The 20,848-nt window shown below is 48.5% G+C and overlaps 1 protein-coding gene across 2 annotated transcripts in view; it reads right to left on the bottom strand.

Moving 5' to 3' along the window:
* The window catches only part of LOC144114048 (sal-like protein 1), a 149,132-nt gene extending 130,832 nt beyond the window's left edge, over window positions 1-18,300 (bottom strand). For both annotated transcript variants that reach the window (XM_077647498.1, XM_077647499.1), the window contains exon 1: window positions 17,546-18,300. In XM_077647498.1, the coding sequence (XP_077503624.1) occupies window positions 17,546-17,630 (85 nt within the window). In that variant the 5' untranslated portion in view covers window positions 17,631-18,300. The remainder of the gene's footprint in view (window positions 1-17,545) is intronic.
* Window positions 18,301-20,848: the final 2,548 nt, after the last annotated feature.

Below are 20,848 nucleotides of genomic sequence, written 5' to 3'. Positions count from 1 at the left end.
AGAACAGCGCAACGATGTATGCAAGCGAAAATGATCGGTATAACGTTAACGTGCAGGAAGAGAACATAGCGGGTCAGGCAACAAACGCGGATTAACGGTATCTTCCCTTACAAAAAGTTCTTTAGACAGTCTATAGATTATCAATAGACTTCTGTCTATAAAGACTATAGACTCGACACACAAATCCTAAAGAACAGTCTATAGGCAATGCAAATCCTATAGGCAATCTACTGATTTATGACAATGCACTGTTAGTAGACTTAATTTTGCCTTTAGACATTCTATAGGCTATAACTAGACAAAAAGAAATATCTATAGGAAGGCAACAGAGGCTATAAGAAGTCTACAGACTGCCTATAGACCATTTTTGTAAGGGCTAGTCAAAATTAAGAAGAAATGGGCTTGGGCAGGGTATGTAATGAGAAGGCAAAACAAGCGATGGTTCTTAAAGGTAACGGAGAGGATTGCAGGCGAAGGCAAACGTAGGAGGGGGCGGTAGAGAGTCAGGTGGGCGGGTGAGTTTAGGAAGTTTGCGGGGATAAGGTGCAGCTCAGTTGGAACAGGACAGGGTTCATTGGAGGGATATGGGAGAGGCATTTTTCATGCAGTGCAGTTAGGTTGATGATGATGCGGATGACTGTACTGTGTGTTTGTTTGTCAGAAACCTGCCCACTGGGTTGCGGCCAAACTGCCCAGGTGTGTATACATCCCTGACAAAAATTGATATTGAATTTTTGATATCATTATGATACAATCGTGGTGACTCATCAGAAATTAATCACAAAGTCCACATATGCTGTGTTTTTGCATCGAACAGACATTATAAATTCTTAATGAATTTTGGTGGTAACTTTTCTGTACCAGACTGACATCACAAATTCTTGATGAATTTTCGCATAAACTCTTTGGGACAGACTGGAATCATAAAGTCTTGTGTTTTTGTATCAACTCTGCTGAAGGAAAAAAAGTTTTTTTTTTTCTGATGCATGAAGACATCAGAGCAGTACCGTTTTAGAGCGCCGCCTTAGACACTTCTTTTTAATTCTCATCAAGCAATGCTGCATGTCAACTAACAGAACTTTGCAGTTAAATCTGTTCATCTGTACCTGCCGGGGGTTGCGTATATGACACCAAAATTGTGTTTTAAAAAACTATTATTGAAAGCTCTCCACTAACACTTGTTAAAGGACGCCTTGAGCCCGGGCTATGAATTAGTACAGTTCAGGTGAGTGTATCGGTGTGGCATGCCCTTCCATAGATTGGAATTCCCTTATCTCGACTTGGTGGTTACTTGCTCCTTTAGAGAGTCGAGGGATGCCGTTTGCAGCAATGATTGACGGATTCTAGTCCTTGATTGTTCTACGTTTCAACGAAAGCAGCATACAAAATAGTTTAGTGGATGTTAACATTAGGTGTAAAAAGAGCACCCCTGCCGCGGTTTCTTTATGATGTCAAGGAGCTGTTAGGAAAGACGGTATGCGCGACATTTCTTTTTTTTTTTTGCATTAACGCTCGTTTGATTGGGTCATAAACCATTCAGAAATGCATCATGAATTGAACATGTATGTAGAAGAAATTAATGAGAACCTCAACAGGAAAAAAACACATCACGTCGTAATCAGAAACTCAGTGGCCAATATTAATTATCAGTGCATCAGAAACTCAGCTCGGAAGTCTGGTATATACATGATGTCTGAAATCACTGACTTTTTATCACAAACTTATTACAAATTTTTGTCACACACACACACACACACACACACACACACACACACACACACACACACACACACACACACACACACACACACACACACACACACACACACACACACACACACACACACACACACACACACACACACACACGCACACGCGCACGCGCACACACACACACACACACACACACACACACACACACACACACACACACACACACACACACACACACACTGCCCACCGGGGCAGGTGACAGTTCAATGAATAGTTGGTAGCGACAAGTTGCTCGGGAAGTGAAACCTGGGTGCAATCGGGAAGCACCTGCCATTGCAGGACAGTGCCGCATCAGTTAAGCACTGCACCACTACGCCAGGAGTGGTATGACTCCCAGGGATCTGTCAATGTAGAGAATGGTTAGCATTAACCCAATGTCGCTATCCGAACACTGGAACCGAAGCAAAAACCGAAATGCTAGCGCCCCTAATTTGCAATTCTCTATCTATGCAAACTCGACCGTCATTTTTTTATTGCAATTATTTCTTTTTGGAAAAGGCTGTCCTAGCAGGTGACCAAGCGAGGTCACAATGAAGTTAATTAAAAGTTTAGTCTACCGGGGCGCTTTTTTTTCTTTAGTATATGGCTTCCTTTAAGACGGAAATTCGCGTCACTTTAGGTTTAATTTTCAGCGTGATTTCGTTAAGATGACCGACTGAGGTCGCCGAGAACAGAATCTAAAAGCATTTCATATGCTTTAAACACAGGAAAGAGCATTAAATCCTCAATATAATGGAGCGTGTTTCTCTTTCAGAGCAGCACAACGGACGCTTGGCTACCTCGCGGCCTCACAATATACATGATAGGGTAAATGTGGTCAGAGTTCCCGTGTGCTGCACAGCATATGCTGCGACACTTCAGAGCTGTGGCAAATTGAAGTCTTGACTCAACGGCCTCTGAGGTCAATATTTCTTCGTATACAAAGTCGCCATATATGGCGACTTCGGAGAAGGATGAACACTGGATGGCAGGTGGAACGCGAGTTAGGTGAAGTTATAGTCAGCAGTATAAAACAGTAGTGTGGAGATTTCTAAGCTCTTGATCTTCTGGGCAGGATTCCACAGTGTTCAAAAGGAATACACTGCAGCAGGAAGCCATTCCGCGTTGCAAAAGGAAGGGAGGAAATAATACGTACGTAATATCGCTCTCTGGTTTAAAGCTGCGTTCAGTAAACAGAAAGCCGCTAGTTTAAGCGCCCGCCTTACTAGTCGTTATTTGTCTATTTGTTATCTGAAATAATAGTGCTCCTAGCTTCCGATTAAATGCTTTCAGCTAAATAAGCAGTCCCCAAGCTACCACGACCTGTCGCTTTATCATGAAAATCCATGACGCGGCTGTCATGAGCAGCATAGCAAGTTGAAAACAGCCAAACTTGCTTCCCCTGTCTTAATGCGCTTTGTATCAGGCGTTCTGATGTGTAGTATGCAAGCTCGATCCACCGATACGAAAGTACTAGCGGGTCTGAGCCAAAGAGGGATCGCGCCCTCATTCCGATGAAGGCGAAAGCAGCACTCTCCAAAGCAACGCACGAAAACCGGCCTTGGTCGAGCCCAATAAACAAAGCCGCCGATACGCGGTGCTGACTTTCTCCAACCACCACCCTGGCTCAATGGCTTGTGCGTCACGTTGCCGATTCCAAGGTAGCGGGACCAAATCCCGGCTGTGGAGCCTGCATTTTGATAGAAATAAATAAAAAAAAAACACCCGGGCTTACGTTAAGGAGCCCGAAATGATCGAAGTTAACTCCGAGCCCTTCACTACGGCGTCCCTCATAGCCCACGACTGCAGCCTCGGGACGTTAAACCCCGCGCACCTATACCTGCGACATTCTACCCCATCGGTAGCTGCCCTTCGGCTTCCTTCGTCAGTGCCGCCCCAGAGGCTCCGGCGAGTGCTCCGAAAGGCTCTCGCGATAATCGGGCCACAGAGATGAAAGTGCGATGCGCGTCCGAGACTGCAGCCGCCGTCACATCGGCCGCAAGTGGCCGCGGGGACTGCAGCGCGCGAAGGCCGACCGAGGCGGCGGCGGCCATCTTCGCGGGGCACGCCGCGCGGCGGCCGTGGCAGTTCATCAGGCGAGCACGTGCGTGTATTTTCTGGCCGGCCGAGACTCGCCCATCGAGGGAACCGCCCCCTCCCGGGCGCATTCAACAATTATGAGCGTGCACGCCGTGCACGCCGCAGCCCCGCGAGAGGACGCATGGGGTCCGGCTCGTTTAATGAGCTGTCAGAAGTGCAGTATTCGCATGCTTATAACGACCTGCGAGCCTCTCTGAGGGGCCGCCTTCATCTTTGCTCTTTATGAATTCCCATTAGAGCTTCCTCGCGCGACCACCTCGCATCACGAGAGCCGTGCATCCGGCACGGCGGCCCCATACACAGAGCGCCCATCGCGCGCGCCGCCCTCGGAGGGTGGCAAGGGCAAAGAAAAATAAATACCGATCGGAATCGCGCAACTGGTGGTGCGCGAGCCACAGCCGGCCGGACACGCGAACGGCGGCCACTTGTCCGGGCGCCCCTCTGGCGCGGCTCTCCCGGCCGCGTGTCACCCGGCTACGCGACGCCCCGGACAGCTCCTTACTCTGCCGAGTGGGCCTTCCTCTTAACGAGTGCACTAGAGCACAGGTGTGTTCAAGCTTCAACTCTCACGCCTTTGTTCGCCCATTTCCCGTGCAAGTCGCCCGCAATTTTACTCGCGGAAGCTTAGCAACGAAACCACGTGTGAACGCGGCGTCAAAACATGACCAGTGCGCAGGGCAGCGCCTACGTCGTCGTGGGAAAAGTTCAATCTCGTCGCCGTCATGAATCTTGACGGAAACGAGTGCGCGTTGTACAACGACGCGAAGAGCAAGAGAGGCGGCGAGTGTGTGTGAGGGGGGGCTTCGCGAATACGGGCGCGGCGAAATAGGGCCTGGCCCCCCTCTCGGTCGCGTGCGCGCTCCACGTCCGTCGTGGTCCACCACGCGAATATGAGTCCGAGGCTGTTCACCTCCGGGTCTTCATGAGGCGAGTTTCGTAAGCCAGAGGCCAGGGGAGAGACCATTTGGTAAGAGTTGTTGCGCCATAACCGGCGGGGAGTCAGGCAGCGAGAACCAATGGAGAAGATTTGTTTTCCCAGCAGGTGGGCGAGGAGACCTGAGCGCGGCAGCGCCGGGACGCCCCAGAGGCGCGCGGGGAAGAGAGGAATATTAATCGGCTTTATTCAAAACAATCCGGCTTGCCTTGCGCAATGTCCTGACGGACGATGCGGGCATTCCTTCACATTCTGTTATTACGACGTAACGCGTGTTTACAGCCCTGCACACTCACGGCGCGCGCTGTTCCTTTTCTCTTTTAAGCGCAGCAGGAAAGAGAAAAGAAAGCCGCCCGGCGGAAACAAGCAGAAGCAATCAGACCCCGGCCAATGCATCTTCCCGGAGAACGGCTGCAGTATATATATGAGCGGCGAATCCCGTCGAGCTCACTGAACCCTACACCTCCTTCTCGGTATAAAGACGCTGTGAGTTTTCTGAACACATTAAACAGTTTTACTTTGCTTGATTTCAGCGGAGGTGCGCGTGCGCTATTCGCTTTCTCAGTCCGTTTTCATTTCGCACTTTCCTAGCAAGCGCCGGGAATTGCGAGATGCTCCGGACGTGAGCGCGAGAGTAAACTAAGCGCAAGGAGTGTAGCGGCGTTCAAGCGAGCAGCGCCGAAGCGACAGGAAACCAGCTCTAGGGAAGAACACTCTATAGTCACCACTCGCGGCGTATACGGTTGCTTCAAGTGAGAAATTGGCTGGTTGGTTAGCGAATTTTCACGTGCCAACAAGGCATGGCGTGGCGGAGAGCTCCGATTTCATTTCGACCAGTCGGGATTCTTCAACGTTCGTTGAAGTATCAGCAAACAAGCGTTTTTACACTTCGCTATCGAAATGTGGTCGCCGCAGCTCGGATCGAAGCCTCAACCCCGGGCGCAGCAGGCGAACTCCAGCCACCGCGGCTGGTTTAAGTAGGAAATACCTTTTATATATATATATATATATATATATATATATATATATATATATATATATATATATATATATATATATATATATATATATATATATATATATATATATATATATATATATATATATATATATATATATATATATATATATATATATATATATATATATATATATATATATATATATATATATATATATATATATATATATATATATATATATATATATATATATATATATGGAGGCAGTGTAAACACCAGATGTATGTGTCCTTCTTTCACATCCACGTACTTGCGCTGCTCAGAGAACATTCCGATGATCAAATGTTCATCGTTAGAGAAGAAAACGAGGGCTAGTTACGAAATTCCGACGTGTTCAAGTCAGCTTGAATCTCCTAAAACCATTTAGGGAGGATGGCGTGGCGTCCTGCGAATTAGCAAACTGCAGAGGCGCCTGCAGCACTGCGGTGTTATTTTCGAGCGTTTCTGCAGGTGAAAAGGTACGTCTCTATGCTGCTTTGTATGCTGCGTGCACCCGTTGCATAGAACGCCGCACAGTTTAGCGTCGGCAGCTCACCTTTGCTCACTTATTAATGTCAGGATGCAAAAATGGTAGTCGAATTTCTTGGAGGCAGCACGCATTTAAATGTGGGCATGCGGTCCCAACTTCGATACAGCGATACGCAAATTCATAAGGCTCGTAGCTACTTTGTTCTAAGTAGCCCCTAATGATGCGTGCAATAGCGATACCGACGTTAACTGGCTGGGCAACAACAGACAGCCCACTTCAGCGTGCACGACGAAGCTCAAATTCCGAACACACAACTAGTGCCGTGTTCACTGCAACTGGATAACTCGAGCAGCGTGTTGCTATTTGCCTGTTAATAAGGGGCACTCCCGGGCGTCAGTATTTTTTCCCTCATTACAATCGCCAGGTGATGTCCAAAAATCTAGCAAGTAGCAACACACGGGCTAGGTATAGCGCCTTCATTCGCGCCATATTTTTCACTCCCAGAAGAAGAAGAAGAAATTCAAGAAGAAAAATGCAAGATCAGTCACGAATTCACCGCGATCGTAAATTGTTGCGGTCATTTGTTCCTTCCCTTTGCTAGCCAGTACGACCACTATGAAAGTCGTGCTTATAGTCTTGTCTGCGACGCGTCAGCGAGTCATAAATTAGCATCTGTCATGAGTGCACTCTTACTTTCCCTTCGCGTTCGGCTCACGAAAAAAAACGCTCTTACTTCGCCGCGAAGGAGTAAGGGCTCCAGAAGAAAGCCCGTCCACGTCCGCATGGCATCAGGCGAGCGATCGCCGGAACCTCGCCCCCCGGTCTCGGATCCCTGAGCCACGACACGGCTTTATGGGCGCAGCCATATACGCACGTCCGTGAGTTTAAGAGCGCGCCGTGCAGGGAGGCGCGCTCAATCGTGCGTTATAAATTTCGCGCGTGCGTGACTAACCACACACAACCGAGAAAGCGCCAGGGAAGTCGGCGTTAAGTGGGTCGTATATCTAGTTCGTGTACACAGCACGGGTAAAACCGCAATCACGTCCGTTCACGACAGACGCCGTTATCTGAGCACTGCTGAGCTCAATTCATCTCGAAAGACGGAAAAGGTTTCGGATATTCGAGAGAAAAGGCCGCAGTGGAAAGTATACGTATTATGACGTCAACGTATTCATTTCACTACATGAAGTTAGCGTTTGCTTACAAAGCTCCTCGGTTGCGGGTACAAGTTTTGAGACGGCGGTAAGAGTGCGGGCCGAAGCGCGCGGCTACCGAGTAACTCTTTAAGCCTTGCCCGGATAAGCAACAGCTCCGAAGTGGAAGGTCGCTTTGTTTCATGAAGGGGCATTAGCGATCTCGAAATGAATTTGTCTCGAATCATCTTATAAGTTAAACAGGTATGTCGCAGCATGCTATCGCTGAAATCTGCGGGGCATACGCGCAATTAAAGCTACCTCGTACGATCGAATAACCTTTTTCAGTCAAAACTGAGGCTTGCGCTCGTTGGTTCGTGACGAACGAGAGCAAAAGTGGCGCAGGAGAGAATGGGACAATATGCGTGAAGGCACATAGAAAACCGAACTCTGCCATTAAGCTCGCAAGCTATCAACTTTCCTGACTGGCATGCACGATTAGTGAGCTATGCTATACGGAATATTCCGTAATGGCGACGGCATCGAATCACGTGCGAGGCGAATATATCTCGAATAACTTTCCGACTAAGGGAGTCTTACCGTGCAGTGAAAACTGAAAAAAAAAACTGCAATAATTTGTGAGTTTGTACGCTATACTAATTGTTTTGCGCGTGAAGAAACAAATGGATAAAGCAGTTTAAAGGTGCAGGAGGATACCCCAGCCGACTTAAGAGAAAAATATATAAAAAGTACAGGTTGACCGGACACATGATTGCAATAGTTCAAAGCAATTGGCATTTCGTTCTATATCTAATTTACGACTGTTTGTTTTAATTCCACACTGATTTTGCCGAGCACACTAGACATGTGCCCTACTGTGGCGCGACATTAGAACTTAGCGTCTTGTTGTGCTTGAGCTTCATGGTGTTTCTGTTGTGTTCGCGTAACTGTTAACAGCTGGAATTGTTTTGAACTGTTACACTCACCTTTCGCGTCAACAAGCAGCCATAGTGATTTCACGGTCCCAACATCTCGTGGTGACAAAATTAATAAGATGCTTGTAGGTGTTCGTTAAAAAAAAAAACAGAAAGCAGAACTCGATCCTGTCAAAACTCCATGCCAACCACGGTACTAATTAAGCGAAATTAATGCAACTACATAGTGGCTTCCGCAAATAAATGACGAATAGTATACTGTTCGCCTCGTTTGCACTAATTAAATTTGCTATTTACAAATAGGTAAGTAAATAAGTGCGAAGCAGTTTTTCATTGAGAGGTAGCTTGGTGCAGCTGATGTGAAAACGTATGGAATTTTGTTTTGCGGATAGACTGCCACGGTTGGGATCGATAGTCAATAGGAGTCCACAGGAGGTAAGAGTAATGGCTCTGGGATTTCCTGCAAAGGGCACTTGGGGCGCCCTCACTATTTTGTTGAATTTGAAGCGTCGAATATATTCCACTCATGGCCGTTCGCTTGACGACGTTCTCTGCTTATTAGAGCCGTATTTGCAGTAGAACATTGCGATGGTCTTCTGTTCCTGGTAATTGCGGCTCAGTGACGTCTCACTTAATGTAGGAGCCCTTTGTGCCTCTGGCGGTGCGGGCTGGGCAGTTTTATTTCCTTTCCTTGTCCATTCTACTCTTACTCTCTATGTAGGACTTTGGTGACTGTGCACCCATTATAGATATCTTCCATTGCTTTCACATAAGGCTCTTCCACATCCTGAGTTCACAATGCCTGCATGACTGCTGAGGTTTCGACTGAGCCAAATGCTTTTTCATAAACTAAGAAGGCTATATGCAAGGGTTGGTTATATTGTGCTCATTTCTCTATCACTTGATTGATAGTGTGTTACGGTCTATTGTCTTGGTCCAGGCAGTCTTCACGAAAGACTACCTGGTCATTTGTTTGGTTGGAGTTTATGGCTGTGCTGATCCTATTAGCAGTTACCTTAGGAATTAATTCCAATAAGGTAGGATGTCAGTCAGTGAAACACGATCCCGCCAGAGCTATTCAACGCCTGTTTACGGGAAGTATTTAGAGGCCTGTATTTGGAATAGTTCGGGATAAGAGTTAATGAAGAATACCTTAGTAATCTGCGATTCGCTGATGGCATTGCCTTGCTAAGTCACTCAAGAGAGAAACTGAAAAACATGATCAATAAATTAGACAGGCAGAGCACAACGGTGGGTCTGAAAATTAATACGCGCAAAACCAAAGTAAACTTTAACAGTCTCGTAAGGGAACAGCAGTTTACAGTTGGTAGCGATGCGCTGCAAGTAGTAGGGGAATACGTCTACTTAGGGCAGGTAGTGAGCGATGATACGGATCATGAGAGGGAGATAACTACAAGAATAAGAGTGACGTTGATCGCATATGGCAGGTTCTCTCAGATCATGAATGGCAGTTTACCGGTATCCCTCAAGAGAAAAGTGTATAACAGCTGGATCTTACCGGTACTCAACAAAGGGGCAGAAACGTGGAGGCTAACGAAAAGGGTTTAATTTAAGGACAGCGCAGCGAGCGATGGAAAGGAAAATGATAGGTGTAACGTTAAGAGATAGGAAGAGAGCAGATTGAATGAGGGAACAAACACAGGCTAACGACATCCTAGTCGAAATCAAGAAGAAATGGGCATGGGGACGGCGTGTAATGCGATGGCAAGATGACCGATTGTCGTTAAGGTTAACGGACTGGATACCAAGAGAAGCAAGCGAATCAGGGGGCGGCAGAAAGTTAGGTGGGCGGATGAGATTAATGAGATGGCCTGAGATATGGCCTCGGCAGGCACAGGGCAGTGTTAAATAGTCAGAGTATGAGAGAGGCCTGCGTCCTGAAGTGGGCGCTGTCAGGCTGACGATGATCATGACATCTCATTTTAGATGCGACGGGCTTATAGATGAATTGAGAAAGTGTGGTTGAGAAAACAGAAGTAGCGGCTATTTGGAAATCATTCGAAACATACGCGACCTCCAAATAAAGGTAGCCGGATGCGGCCAGTGCATCATTTGCTAAACTAGACTGTCGGTTATTCACAAATTGAGAACTGTAATTCACTGCTGCGGACTTCGATACTGCGCAGAAGCCCCAAGAAGTGGTTCTAAAAGAAGGCTCTCCGAAAGCAAAATAAACGCTCAAGAGCCTCAAATGCTCGGGCCGCCAAACACGCGGCCATTGATGCTTCGTCCAAGCACGTGCAGTCATAATGTGCAGCGTTCCGATATGGGTGAACTAACTATTACCACAAGCGATCTTATGTATACACACAAAACAAGTGATACAGCGACACAGAACGACGACAGTTTATTCACCGTGTTGTGACCATCGCTTGTCACAGTGTGGGACGCTTGGGCGCAATTGGATGACCCCGTAAGGTCCAGCTGCGAAATTTGTGATTAACAAACCGCGATCACGATTTATTTCTTGTACTGTGGCGGTTTCAACCCGCAATTAAGAAAACAGAAGAGAGAAGAAAAGCAGGAAGTGCAGCAGGATGTTTCGAATCAGGCGAATCTCAAAAAAGTGTTATCTCTGGCTACGAGACGAGCTTCCTCGCAAGTATACAAAAATTATTGCGGGACGATAAAAAGAACGAAAACTAAAGTGTCCCCTGCCCGCGCCTGACGAGCTTGGATAAGAGTAACGAGAGGTGACTGTTTGCACGAAGAAACATTTTTCTGTGTACAGCACGGGTTCCGCGCTGGCCGCCAAAGTTATTTTCTGGTTGTTCTGATAGCTTACCCGTTGCAATGGGGGACAAGCCCCTTGAATGGAAAACGCTCGTAATGACATCGAGGAGAGTTTAAAGCATGACGATACTTGTTGGCAACAAGTTGCTACAAGTTTGCTCATTCAAGCAAGCTGCGTGTTCTAAGCATGCTTCCTTTTTTTTAGACGTCGCCGCGGAGCAAGCAACAATTATGGAATGACCACGCAAGCATGGATTTGGGGGCTAGATTACTACATCTAAAGATTATTGCTGCATAGCCACAAATTAGTAACGCAGAGCTATATTGCGATCACGCCACCAAAATATGGAGGAAAACCTGAGCCTGCGATACCGTGGTGCGCCAAGTGTATTACCTGACGGAGGCCGGTAAGGTGCTTTAACCACGAAATGAGTTAAATAACGAAATAAGCTCAATGAGTCGACAGAACAGCAAGAAGCACGCAAACAAAGAGAAAAAAACGAAGAGAAAGTGAAAGGACACCACGGTAACAACAACAACAAAATGAGACAGCGAAAGAACGAAGGCAGCAAAAAGAGCGACGCCGGCCCCCGCGGCCGGAGAGCGTGCATAGGTGGAGGCCGCGCGTGTGACTATTAAACGGCTCCGGCGAGGGGTGGTGGCGCGGCCGGCTGGCTAATGTCTCAACTTAGCGCTAACCGGCAGCCTTCCCGCCCTCCGTTTACACGGTCATCGCCTATGCGAAACTATCATTACACGGCGGGGAGGGGGCAGAGCGCACGATGCGGCCGCACTGCCGCCGGCGCCCGAAGAAGGCCCTCTCGCTTTCACGGTTCGGGCCCATTTGTGCTCGCGCCGGCGGCCGCACAAGAGGAAGAGCGAGCCGGGAACACAGCGCAGCTCGGAAGCCCGATTCCCCCCCTTCAATTTCATAAGCAGCCTCTGCGCAGAGCGGTGTGAAAATGTGCAAACTCCACTTCTATTTGTGGGTCTGTTATTACCCTGCAAAGGGCGGAGTATAACAGCTCCGTGGCCTTTTCAGTTTTTGTTCTCCCTCTGGCGACGCGCCCATCCGCAAGCTGATCAGCACAGATTGAAGGCGCAGCTAAAAGAAGCGAAGTAGTGCGCAAACGCATCCGTTTCACTCGCGGGTGGGCCACACTGTGCGCTCAAGTTTCTGGTTTATGGGGGTTTAACGTTCCAAAGCGACTCAGGCTACGAGAGACGCCGTAGTGAAGGGCTCCGGAAATTTCGACCACCTGGGGTTCTTTAACGTGCACTGACATCGCACAGTAGACGGGCCTCTAGAATTTCGCCTCCATCGAAATGCGACCGCCGCGGCCGGGATCGAACCCGCGTCTTTCGGGCCGGTAGCCGAGCGCCGTAACCACTCAGCCACCGCGGCGGCTTGCTCCAGTTTCTTGCATGTGGTCACACACACTACGCGAAGATGTTGCCGTCATTTGGAATTATGATAGTCTGCGAGCAAGTCAAGTGTTGTAGTGTTCGTGTGGCAATGCATTTCTGCGCTGTATCTGTGCTTATTTGAATGATTGTAGAAAGAGAAGCAAGTACACATCTTGCAGACTTGGCCTGCTGAAAAAAAAAAAAACAAGTACGTCGAGTGCGGCGCTTGCAAGGCTTGAGAAATGCTTCGTTTGATTGGCGTGGTTCTATAGCCCATAACAGATGAGGGCCAATCGCGCTACGCTTGTGCTCGAAAACAAAACAGAACTTGAGCAACAAATCGCGACCTGAGGGATGGTGCAGCGCATGAACGAATGAGGTGGAATGAGATATATTTTTACTAGGGCAATAAGAACGACCCAGAATTGTAGAGCGATATGAAATACTAAGTACAGGGCACTTTATCGCGACCGACCAGTGATGCACGTGAAAGTAGCCGATGACGCTCCTTCATGTACACAACTGGTCGCTTGCGACGCGCGAAAAAAGCGCATAAAAGTCAAACGACTTCAGCCAGCACAGCAATACAGACAGGACACACAGGAAAGTGGTATGCTGTAACTATTTTGTTTATTGCAGTTGACAAGAGCTACAGGTATAGTCATTTGGTTATTATATGGCTTGCATAACAGAGCAGTTCCGCTAGTAATCTTTACTCAATCTGTGGTCTTAAGTTATCCTCAGTTTGCAGTTAATGACAAAAAAGCACAAGAAATAAAATTTTGCTGTCTGCAGATGAGAGTTTTAAGGACAAATGAAGAGGGAGAAACAACAAGACGGCATCACTAGAATATATACATTAGGCGTTTACATCATTTCAGCATCTACGAAGGACAATGGCAATACTGAGCAACAAACAGCCTTCGGACACCATAGATAGTGGTCTGTTCATCAGCTGTTTATACAACAACGACTATAATTATATTGCGAAAGAAACTGGAAAAGTCGAAGGTGCAGTCGGGGACAAAAGTCTCTGGACCACGTGTTCCTCAAACGAAGCCAAAAGCTGTGCTATTATCCGGCGGCTGGAGACCACACTTGTGGAGGTGAAAGACAATCTTTTGTTCTTTCATCTCCACAAGTGTGGTCTCCAGCCGCCGGCTAATAGCAGAGCTACGAGCTTCGTTTTGAGAAACACGCGGCCTATAGACTTTTGTCCCCGACTGTACCTGTGTACACCCGTCTGTTCGGTTATCCTTACTGCTTGAAAGGCACCGAAAGAAAAATGCACGCGAGAGAAATTTGCAAATGAACAGGGCAAAACTTTCGCGAATACAGACTGCCAAGTTTTTGTAAACAAAATGGTACCTGCAGCTAAGGGTGGATCCATCCCGTAACGATACAGCTTCTGCGGATAGTTCAGCTCCAGAGCATTAAAGAATTTATATACAGCCCTCACTGTGAAGGCTGTTAGGATGCATGCAGCTCACTGGAACTGTGACCCTACTTAACACCCCCCACTCACGCTTACATCCCACCTAAACTTTCTTGACGGCTGATTGTTTCGCCACGATATGTTTTCTTTCTTGCATTCCCGTACAAAAATGTTCGTTCATATTATGCAGAATATGTGCCGAAGCTTTCGCGAACATTCGTGAAGGCTCATCAGTACATGTGCAACGGTCCAAATCTCCCCGCATATGCTTGCTAGGCTCCACGTGTACCTAATTTCCCCTAAAATGTGTGTTGAGTGTTGCACCGTTACCGGCACACATTGGCGCCGCAATGGCGAGACGTGCTCAGTGCTTTGTGATGCATTAGCCAAGCGCATGCTCCGCGGCACAGGGGTACGCGGTGCGAGTTAATCGTGCAGCAAGCGGCACATGTGCGTTGAATGGTCAAGCAACTTGAAAAAAAAGAGCCGAGGAAAAGACGCCGCGAAAGAGGAAACGCGCGGGTGAGCAGCACAGCAGGAACAAAGCAGCAGCAAAGAGTTGGCGCAAGGAACAGACAGAACACGAGGCCGGTATGAGCATTCTCAAGCCTTCAGCAAGCTTCACTCGGTCCGCGCCGTGGCGCGAATAACAGGTCGTTTCTGTGGACAACTGTAACCATTCGTAAGCGCCCTCTCAGCACAGATAAATCTGCATGCTTGCAGTCTAAGCACGTAGATTTAAACCGTGTCTGGGAGGAAATTGGAACATCCATTTCCTCAGCCAGCGACGTATTTGTTTTATCCTCTTCCTAATGGACTTGCTCCAGCCGAGTTTACATGCTTTCAGTAAAGCTCCGGAAATGGATGAACTATATATATTTTTGTTTTGCGCACGGCGAGCGATAAGTGTGGTCGAGCCACGTTGGGAGCAGGAAACACCGCAATCGGAAGATCGAATCCGCTTAAAAAGTTCAGCACGCGTCTGCAGTCGGCGTGTTCAGCGGGAAGAATGCTACGCGTCGTCGCTCAGTCTGATATCTCGAAACTGTCTGAAACGTAACGTGAGCGTTGTAGAAAAAAAAAAGGTAAGGAAGAGACAGAATAAGAAACTCCAAGGGAAGCAGCACAAAAAATACTATTAACAACCAGCGTGTTTTGTCGGACTGAAAAGTTCTCAAAGGTCCGTGAAACTTCATTTCATTTCATGCCCACGTCTCTCAGTTTAAAAATGTGCATCTGATGCTGGGCGCTGTTGATAATCACAGGTTTCGCCATCGGGCGCACATTTCCCATTTTGGTCGCACTGCGGAGCACCAGTTGCCAGACAAGAGCTCACGAACGACGGTAATTGCGGCGTACGTGCGTGCAGCTCTCCGATTTAATGTGCGACCAAAATGAAAAGGCGCGAACCCAATGCACAGATAATAATACAGCTGCGCGCACAATAAACTTTACCGGTTATCTCATGGGAAGCAGCCATGCAACGACTTTGTTACTTGTTCCATCTGTCGCCTTTCGGTGCAACAGTGCAGGCAATACAAGGATTCCGCCGCGCACACCAGCTGTTTGAACACGGCAATCCTTAGTTTCTTTCATTTTTACAAACGACAGTTTGCAGATTTTCATGCGCTGTCAGCTGCAGTCAAGTTGCAACGTCCACCGGAATGACATCGTGTTTACATTGCACATTGATCTTTTACACAGACACCTGCGCAAGTTTTAGCATACTGTATAGTTTCAGCTTTAAACGCAGTTAACGTGGAACGGTTACCCGTGTGCCGACATGAGTTTTGCGCAGGAAGTGCAGCCTGCGAAGTATGTTGCCGTCCTAATCAATCTCTGTACTGACCACCTATTGAGCAGCTGTATATTAAGCTTGTTGCTACAAGCAGCCCTGGCTGCGGTGTGGAATTGTCGAGTCACTACAGAACATTCACATAATGATTTGTGGACCTACTTTCAGGGTGACGAATGAACTTCACTAGGGAAGCGAGCTACTGAACTCTACCAGTACAGAGTCCTGCGGGCACACCAGGAGCGCGGCTGTTTTCGCACTAAACTGCGCAGGCTGCCATGTCAAATTAGCCTCGCTGTTAACACGTCGCAATGATTGTGATGACGACAGTCGTTGCGGTACACAGCGATGCGAGTTATGAGGTCTATGTAAGTCATGTTGTGCGTTAGTGCACATCATGGGCACTAATGTTAAAATCAGTTAGATGTTGATGTCGAGCGTTCTTTGAAAACTACACATGGCCATGCCGCTTTTCAGTTGTCGATACACCATATACTGCCCATACAATGGGAGATTGTCCTCTACTTGACTCTTTTGTTCCGAGAAGCCATGGTTCGCTTCGTCGCGAATATTCAAACAACGTTAAAGAAAGAACTTTCTCAACTGTTTTGACGCACAGTGACAAGCAGGTATGCGGCCTATAGTTAACCCGGTTCCCTGCGCGGTTGTATTAAAAAAAAAAAGATGAACTAGAAAAGAAAGTAAAAACAAGGCGTTATCGCTACGTGTTCTGTTTGAACGCCGATGCGACACTGCAACGGGTCACCGAAATGGAACAAACCTAGCACTGAGTATACCATCTGTGTCATCCTGGTTTCTCCATGAGGATTTGATAAATCGAGAGCTCAAGGGGAACAGAACCGACCCCGTACATTAATTCGAATACAGATTAATAACAACGGCCAGTGTCATATGTGGGAATGAGTATAACGTTTCCATTTTTTCAATGTATGCTTCAAAAGAAGGCCCTGTGTACACAAGCCAGAGTTACTTAAAACTGGCGCCAATCTACAGCACAGGAGTAACGAGCACCAGGACAAAAAGTGGCATCTACCATGCAAAAGCCGTTTACTCGCAGAAGAAGCAAATTTTACAGAGTTTGTTTTTCTATGAAGTTTCGAAGGAAAAATAAAACTGCCACGTTAAATTGTCACTAATGGTAGTTCATGCGCCAAGCGTCCCACACGCATTGCATGTGCATCACATGTCCTGTAGTGTGTAAATGCCACTACAAGGCACTTGAAGAAGGAAATGTACTGCTTAGCGTCGTTTCCTTAAACTACTCACGCACCGTGTGTCAACGCAATCAGCCACCATCAGGAGAGGTTGGACTGGGCGTCACCGGACAAGTTTACGAGCCTGCTTCGCGGCGGATGATACGAGAGTACACCGCTGAATTCCGCCTTGCTGCAACTCCAGAGGTAGACACATTCTTGGGTGCGATTAAAAGCTAAATTAGGTGCCAATTGCTATAGTACTTTAAACGATCCTTCAATATCCGCGAGCGCTATACTTTGTCAGCATCCGTGACTCAAAATGTTAGTACGCGTATGATCACAAAGCCGCTTTGAATGCCTCCCGATGGGTGCACGAGGGGGCCCTGGCAATATATCGGCTACGAAAAGCTCGCGGCGTACGAGTAAACACACTGAAAAAAAAAAAAAAATCTCCACAAGCTGTGAATGGAGGGTGTCTTTGTGGCGTGTAGTGTGAGCTGACAGCATGGTGTCACGTGCTTTCCGCCGCCAGGCGCCGTCGCGACAGGCCTGACAGCGGAAGCGGCGCGAGTTTCACGCGCGACGCACTCACCGTTGTGGCTATTCCCGACGCAGAGGGAGCTTGACGCTGGTGACGCGATGTGCCTACTGGGACAAGCTTGCTTCCGTCGGGACATAGTCAGCTGGACCACTGTACCGTCACCACACTCGACAACTGCACGCGCCGGCTTAGAAAACGCACCAGCTAGCCCCGAGCCGGCTGGCGGTCAGTCAAGTCTGCGGCCGGCGGCGACCGGGGTTCACGCGAAGTTCGCCAGTGCTGTTATGGCAAGCGACGCTAGTCCGTGGGAGTCCCGTCAAGTACACGGGGTCACGACGCCTCACACAAGTTCGTCGACGACACGGTGGCAGCTGTCGCGATGCACTGGGGCGCCCGTCGTCCGGAGAAGCTTGGTACGAGCACCACGCTGAAGGCTCCAAGGCAAGGTCCGAAGCACAATGTCAAGGCCTCTGGAGCACCACCGCTGGTTCCTAACGCACGGCGTCCGACGCACTGCAGGGCAACGCGCTGGCTCTCCACGAGTCTCGAAAGCTGTGCTCGGGTTTCGCGTGGAGTTTCTCGCGGGTGCACGTGAGATCGCGGGGCCAAAAGGGTGCTGAGCGGCCGCACGAGCCGCCTGCCGACGAAGGGTGTTCGCCCCCCGTGTGGCTGCTCGGCGTTGTCGGGGAGTGTGGCGCCCAGGCGGTCAGAAGCAGCGTCCCGGTCGCAGCGGGGCCCCCGCCATACCGTCGGCGGGACACCACAGAGCTGGGATGGAGGCTCGCCGGCGAGCAGCGCTCGAGTGATCGGAGCGCCCGCAGCGCCGCTGCGTCCCTGGCGGTGGGCGAGGAAAGGAGGGAGGGGATGCCGCCGCAGAGAGCGCCGCCCCTCGGTCGCGGCACCAACCGAGGAGCCGTCATAACCGGCCGCGTATTGGATGACTAGCGGGGACCCTTTGACGCCTGCGCAACGCCCCCATCTCTTCGTTTCTGTATTTCTGCGCGCACGAGCGCGCTCACTGCCGCTATGGAGGGGCGATCGTTTTTGAGTCCGACGGTCGTCCGCCGGGGGGCTCCGCCGCGGCCGCTCCCCAAAAGGCGCGCCCGTGGTCGTTGCTCCGGCGCCGGCGACCGGGCCGCATGCGGCCGGCGGTCGACCGCAACGGCGGCGCGCACCGATGGGCGGCCGCACGGCTCGTCATATGCGCGCCATTTCGCTCGTGCACCCGACGATGGGGGAGGTCGGGGAAGAACACTGTTTGTGTGCATGTGTCGAAGGCACGTGCACGCAAAGACGAGGGGAGAAAACTGGGCCACAAGAAGGCGTGCTCGCTTCCGGCCTTCGAACTTTTCATGCCACAATGACGATTCTGGCTGGCGTTTTCGCTTGCATTCACGACTGAAATACTGCGACGAAATTCAGATGTCTCGTGGCTTTTGTGTTCTAAGAAACAATGTGTACACCTTTACCCTAAGACCATGATGATAATTTTCATATTAGAGATATTCGCATTTAAATATTGCAGAACCTCAGATTAAAAGAAGTGTCATTGATGTTCACACAGTAAAAAAAAAGTGCACTGAAAAACTCATTTTTAGAAACGTCATCACTAAAGTCCGCCCAACAAACCCAACATCTCCTAAAAATGTCCCAGAATTGCTCCATTGGCACAGTTAGGATCCCAGAAGGCGCTCATTTTCCCGAGAACGTCCCAGGAATGTTTCTACAGCCAGGGGGGTCCAAAATGTTGTGCATTCCAGGGACGGCTCCAAAAAGTTGCTTCATGATTTCATGGTAGCGGTCATGTGTGCAATATTGCATGCTCCGCAAACAACTGCACCGCTAGTTCTCAGTTAGTGTGCGCAGTGTGCAGGAATGTAGGTAGGCAGCAGATACACGCGTGCACCATTAATACATAATGTAGCCCTAAGGCGTGGGCATTTAAAGACGCCTACATTAGTGTAGTGCTGTAGCTTCTCCCTCTCCGATTTGAACATCTGAAGAATGAAACAAAATCATAACGCGGGCTGGAAATTCAGACACATTGGGGCGGCATTCTGATGTCTATAAAATCATGGGCATGTATAAGAGCAAAATGATCTAACAAGCAGCTTTCAAAACCAAACAAAAAGGCAGTATGGGCCCACAATGCAAATAAGCTGATTCAATACACACGAGTTTTTACAAGAAATTAGAAGAAACAAAACGCACCTCCCACTTCCACCCTCCACTTTTTTTTTTTTTTTCATGCTTTACGACGGATAAAACCTGGCATTTAAAGACGCACTCAGCGAGTCTCAGAACCAGCTGCAAAAGCAACGAGGCGACGAAACATGTTTCTTAGCTCTGTAGTGGAGCACTTTGGCACCCCTTATGTTACAAATCTGTGTAAGACGAACCCTTGTCCTCACATTTCGATACCTTTGGTTCTTTAAGGGTGACGTAAGTAAGGGCTGAGAAGCAAACCTGGTTGTTTTGGCTAAGACGGTACGTGTTTACAAAAGAAAAAGAGCTTTTTTTTTTCCACTGGGCGAAAAACAAGTCACCATAAACTAGCCCATGTCATGAAGACGTTGCCGATGAAAAACTACGGATGAAATAGTAAAATGCTAACCGAGAGCTGTACATAACTTTCCAGCCCGTGCCTTCCGTGCATTACGACTTGCCAGCCTCGCTTGAAGCTGTGAGTAGATTGCAATGCAAAACACGGGGAAACGACGCTTTACCGCGCTCTGGAATGATTCGTGACTCCTGATTCACTTGCTTCCTTTGTTCCAATCGGGCAAAGTAGAGCAGCGAAAACTACGGATTGAAATCAGATATACTGTCAATCCGCAAGCAGTTCTCGCAGTTATAATTGGTGCGTATACGTACCAAACCAAACGCTGAACGACAAATCTGTGCTGGAATGTTTATGTGCCACAACAAGCACTTGAAGAAACGGCGAAACTTTCGAGAAGATATCACCAAGAACGGCGTCCGAAAAAGAGTTGACGCGAGAAACACGCGACCACACACACATACACAAATTGAAAATATGAAAACAGTGGCCCCAGTATGTTGCCCGCTGTCGACTCAAAAAAAAAAAAAAGATCTCCGATTGCGCGCCAAGTTTTCAGCTTTCTGTCGTGGATAGAAGGTGCAGTAACAATGCGAAATAGTTGAAATACGAGCAATGTTTCCAGCATGCACTATTGATGCAGGTCAACTGCACAGCAAACGCCTCTCCTATATCCCTCCAATTAAACCTGTCCTCCGCCAGCTGCGGCCGTCTTCCCCGGTAACTTCCTAATCTCATCCCCCCATCGCACTCCCTGCCGCTTCCTGCTACTCTTACTCTGCATTGGTGTCCAT

Source organism: Amblyomma americanum, chromosome 1, assembly GCF_052857255.1.
Source record: "Amblyomma americanum isolate KBUSLIRL-KWMA chromosome 1, ASM5285725v1, whole genome shotgun sequence".
Taxonomy (NCBI): Eukaryota; Metazoa; Arthropoda; class Arachnida; order Ixodida; family Ixodidae; genus Amblyomma; species Amblyomma americanum.
The sequence above is the reverse complement of the archived record's forward strand: the minus strand, read 5'-3'. Positions and strand labels throughout refer to the sequence as shown.